A 3,372-nucleotide genomic window follows, 5' to 3' on the forward strand; every position below is an offset into this window, starting at 1 on the left:
CCCCCCCCCACATAAACACACAATCAAGTAAAATAACTCAGCACTTACACACACCCCACTTGGGGGAGCACATAGGTCATGAAGTCGGTGGGACTGCGATGACATGGCACGGACCGCGTGGCGCTCTCTCGGTTTGCCATCTTTCTGCACATCCTTTTTCTGACCTCCTCCCTCCCTCCCTCCCTTCCTCTCTCCCTCCCTCCCTCACGCGGCAGGCGTCGTGCCTCGAGCGAGAGAAGTGATGGAATCAACTCAGAACGGCACGTTGACTCTACACACAAACACACAAAGGGCACAGAGGAATAATCCCCGCGCGTAAAGGGAATAGGGAATTTTAGAACGACGCCACGACTGGATTCACAGTGTATCTACTATTGAGCTCAAAAAGGCCGAATAAATTTTGGATTGGAGCACATCAGGCGGAGATAGATACTTTGCCAATACAGTGGAACTGTCCACGTTACAGTGTGCACGGTAAAAAACAATGTCTTATGTTTTGAGGAAAAGGGGAAAACTTTGAGGAACTCCCATGTTTGAGGAAGAGTCTTCCGATCTCGCCTCAGATTTTGAGGAATATTCACATAGAATTAGGGAAAACCCCACGTTCTTTGCGGAGACTTCCTCGAAATCTGAGGAATTTGTCAAACCAGGGAAGTTCCCCAAAGTTTTCCCTTTTCCCTCAAAACAATGAGACATTATTTTCACAGATTGAGTGTGGTGTGTGCTTTGGTAAGTATGGCGAAGCAAACACACTCCTACATCAAAATGCCTGGAAGTGTGATTAACAAAGCATCCGAAATACACGACACGCACGCATGCTTCCACAGGTTCGTTGGTCACATCCAGAAAATGCGAGAAAATGTGTTCTTTGAATCAACCGAATTCCTTTGACAAGTAGCTAGGTCATGTTCTCCAAAATTCAAAATCGGAGATTCATAGTTGTGAGGATTAGGTTGCCGTAAGTATTACCTGTAAGTTTCAAAATCAAGTGGTATTTACTGTTACTCCTTTTCCGTGCTACCGCTCCAACACGACTGCAAGAAAAGTGCGCCTGCCCGGCGAGGGTGGGTGTGGAGGAGTGCTGGCGGGCGAGAGGTGGTGAGATAGAGTGAGGTCGTAGTGCGGGGTGAGGGGGAGGAGGGAGGGTGAGAGGTGGTGAGGGCATCCGGCCGAGCTGGGCGTTTTATATCAGGATTGAGTGGAGCCCGGTTGGAATTGGGGGAGGGGGTGGGGGGTTGGTCCAGATGAGAACACTCCCTTTCCCTTCCCCGAGCTGTGAGTATATTAGCGGCCCGACCTAGGCTAGAGGAGGAAGGAAGTGGAGGGGCAGGATGGGGGAGAGGGGGGCACGCCGTACACTCTGCAAATGAATGAATGCGTGCGACACGGCCGACCTTGCCGCCTGCCGTTGCTTTAATTAAGGTGAAAGCAGCCTTGAGTAGGGCCAGGAAAGAAAAAGAAAGAGTGGCTGTATTTTCGTTTAGCGACTCGTGCTGCTTCTGAATCGTGTGAGGGGCAAAGTGGACTCGTGGAGCGCCTGGTAGGTAGGCAGACGGCGCGCTTCGACGCAGCGGAGCGTCTGCATTGCCTACCTGCCAGGCGTTTTGCTCCGCCCAGCGACAGAAGCGCGACACCGTCGCGTCGCCTCCTTGCGCTGTGAAAAATAGTTTTAGGTTTTTACCATGCATTCAATCCAATCACAATTCAAAGTTGTAAAATTACAAGGGCTATATGTATTGGATCGGTATTCATCAACGGACAAGATTTAACTGTCGTAAATTTATAACACATTTTGAATTTATTAGTTTAAAATAAAAGCTAGCTGACACCTTAAAGTTACTTATACATTCTTTGTTTTTAAGGTATCATCTGCTAAAAATGTTGTACATTTACGAGGGTACTTTGTGCTCCCTCCAGGGCGCGGTGGGGCGGAAGGACTCGCTCCGGCCGCTGGCCAGCGAGGTGTCCACGTCGAGGGACTCGGGCTGCCCGGCGGACGAGCCCCTCATCAGCACGTGCACCTCGCCCGCGCACTACGGGGCCTCCGCGCCGGCGCGCAAGCTCGCCTACCCGTTCCACCTCGTGCTGCGCCTCAGGGTGCTGCAGGTAAGAGAACAACCCCGCCGACGTTTCAATAATTATTTGCCCCCATGCGGGAAAAAATTATCATGATGTGATTTTGCTAACATTGCTTCGCCAATTATTATTGAAAATAAAGCATGTTGAAGCTGTCGAGCAGCAGGTGACAGAAAAGGAAAGTCATCCATTACAACTAGCTTGCCTACATAATAGCACCACCTATAACGAACTGGCTTTACAAAATTCGTGCTGTGCTCTTATGAAAAATATATAAGACCTGTAAGGATTTTTGGGCGCACTAGCCCGACTGGTATTGTGCAGCCGATTCTTCCTGCTGTTAACAGCAAGTTTGATGGCGAATTTTATTTCGCAGCTCGGAGGCCCCGACGGCCGTTTTATACGCGCGCGGTGACGTTTCGAGTTCGATAGCTCGCAGAACTTAGTTAGAGATTCCGATCGATATATTCAGATCGGCCGACCCCCATCCACCCCTCGCCCTGATTTTCGCCGTCGTTAATTCGTTCTCTCCCTTGCCACCACCACCAGCACGAGCAGCACCACCACCGAGTTTTTTTCTTCCCCGCGCTACATTACGACGAAGCCACTTTCCTCTCAGGGGCTCCGCCCGAGTCCACCCCACTACTTTTTCAGCTACTCGCTGTCGCAATGTCCAGTCTTCGTTTTATCATAATTCATTCTTTGCATTAGTAGAGGACTGTGAGTTTACAAGTGAGAAATGCAAATAGAAAAACTTATTCCCCCGCGAGTCATTTCCACTCTACCTGTGACCGAGTGTGAGATAAATGCGATGCAACGTGGCAGCACATCTATTCGCGACCGCGATAACAAACATCGACACCACCGTGCCCTGGTTCGGTGTCGTCCCCCCCCCCCCCACTCCTCGTCTACGGTGGAAGATAAACGCGGCTCGCTACCTGGCCCCGTGAGTGCGAGCCGGGCGGGCGGGTCGCAGCGCGCCTGCGCTCCAACATTGTGTGCGAACGCGTCGACAATGTCAGCCCGACTGTTATGAGGGGTCGGGGACACCGAATGTTGAGTTATCTCTGGCTGTTACTGCTGTCAGGAGCACGGCAATATGGTGCTCATGCGAGAGAGACGACATGCAAGGGGGTGAGAGGGGTGCACAGTGAAAGAGAGATGACTCCGAGTGGCTATGGGAGCTGCCACCCCTCACCTACCAATCCCACCACCCCCCTCCCTCTGTATCTGTCTCTCTAACTCTGTCTCCGCCCCTCACGCAAAGCATGGAAGGGGGTGGGGGTGGGGGTGGGA

At 51.6% G+C, this 3,372-nt stretch overlaps 1 protein-coding gene across 1 annotated transcript in view; it reads left to right on the top strand.

The window, feature by feature from the left end:
- The window catches only part of LOC113217800 (uncharacterized), a 37,085-nt gene that overhangs the window by 20,998 nt on the left and 12,715 nt on the right, over nucleotides 1-3,372 (top strand). The window contains exon 2 of the mRNA XM_052274673.1: nucleotides 1,918-2,106. Within this exon, the coding sequence (XP_052130633.1) occupies nucleotides 1,918-2,106 (189 nt within the window). The remainder of the gene's footprint in view (nucleotides 1-1,917; nucleotides 2,107-3,372) is intronic.

This window comes from Frankliniella occidentalis, unplaced genomic scaffold, assembly GCF_000697945.3.
Source record: "Frankliniella occidentalis isolate FOCC.00 unplaced genomic scaffold, Focc_3.1 Scaffold423, whole genome shotgun sequence".
NCBI classification, from domain to species: domain Eukaryota; kingdom Metazoa; phylum Arthropoda; class Insecta; order Thysanoptera; family Thripidae; genus Frankliniella; species Frankliniella occidentalis.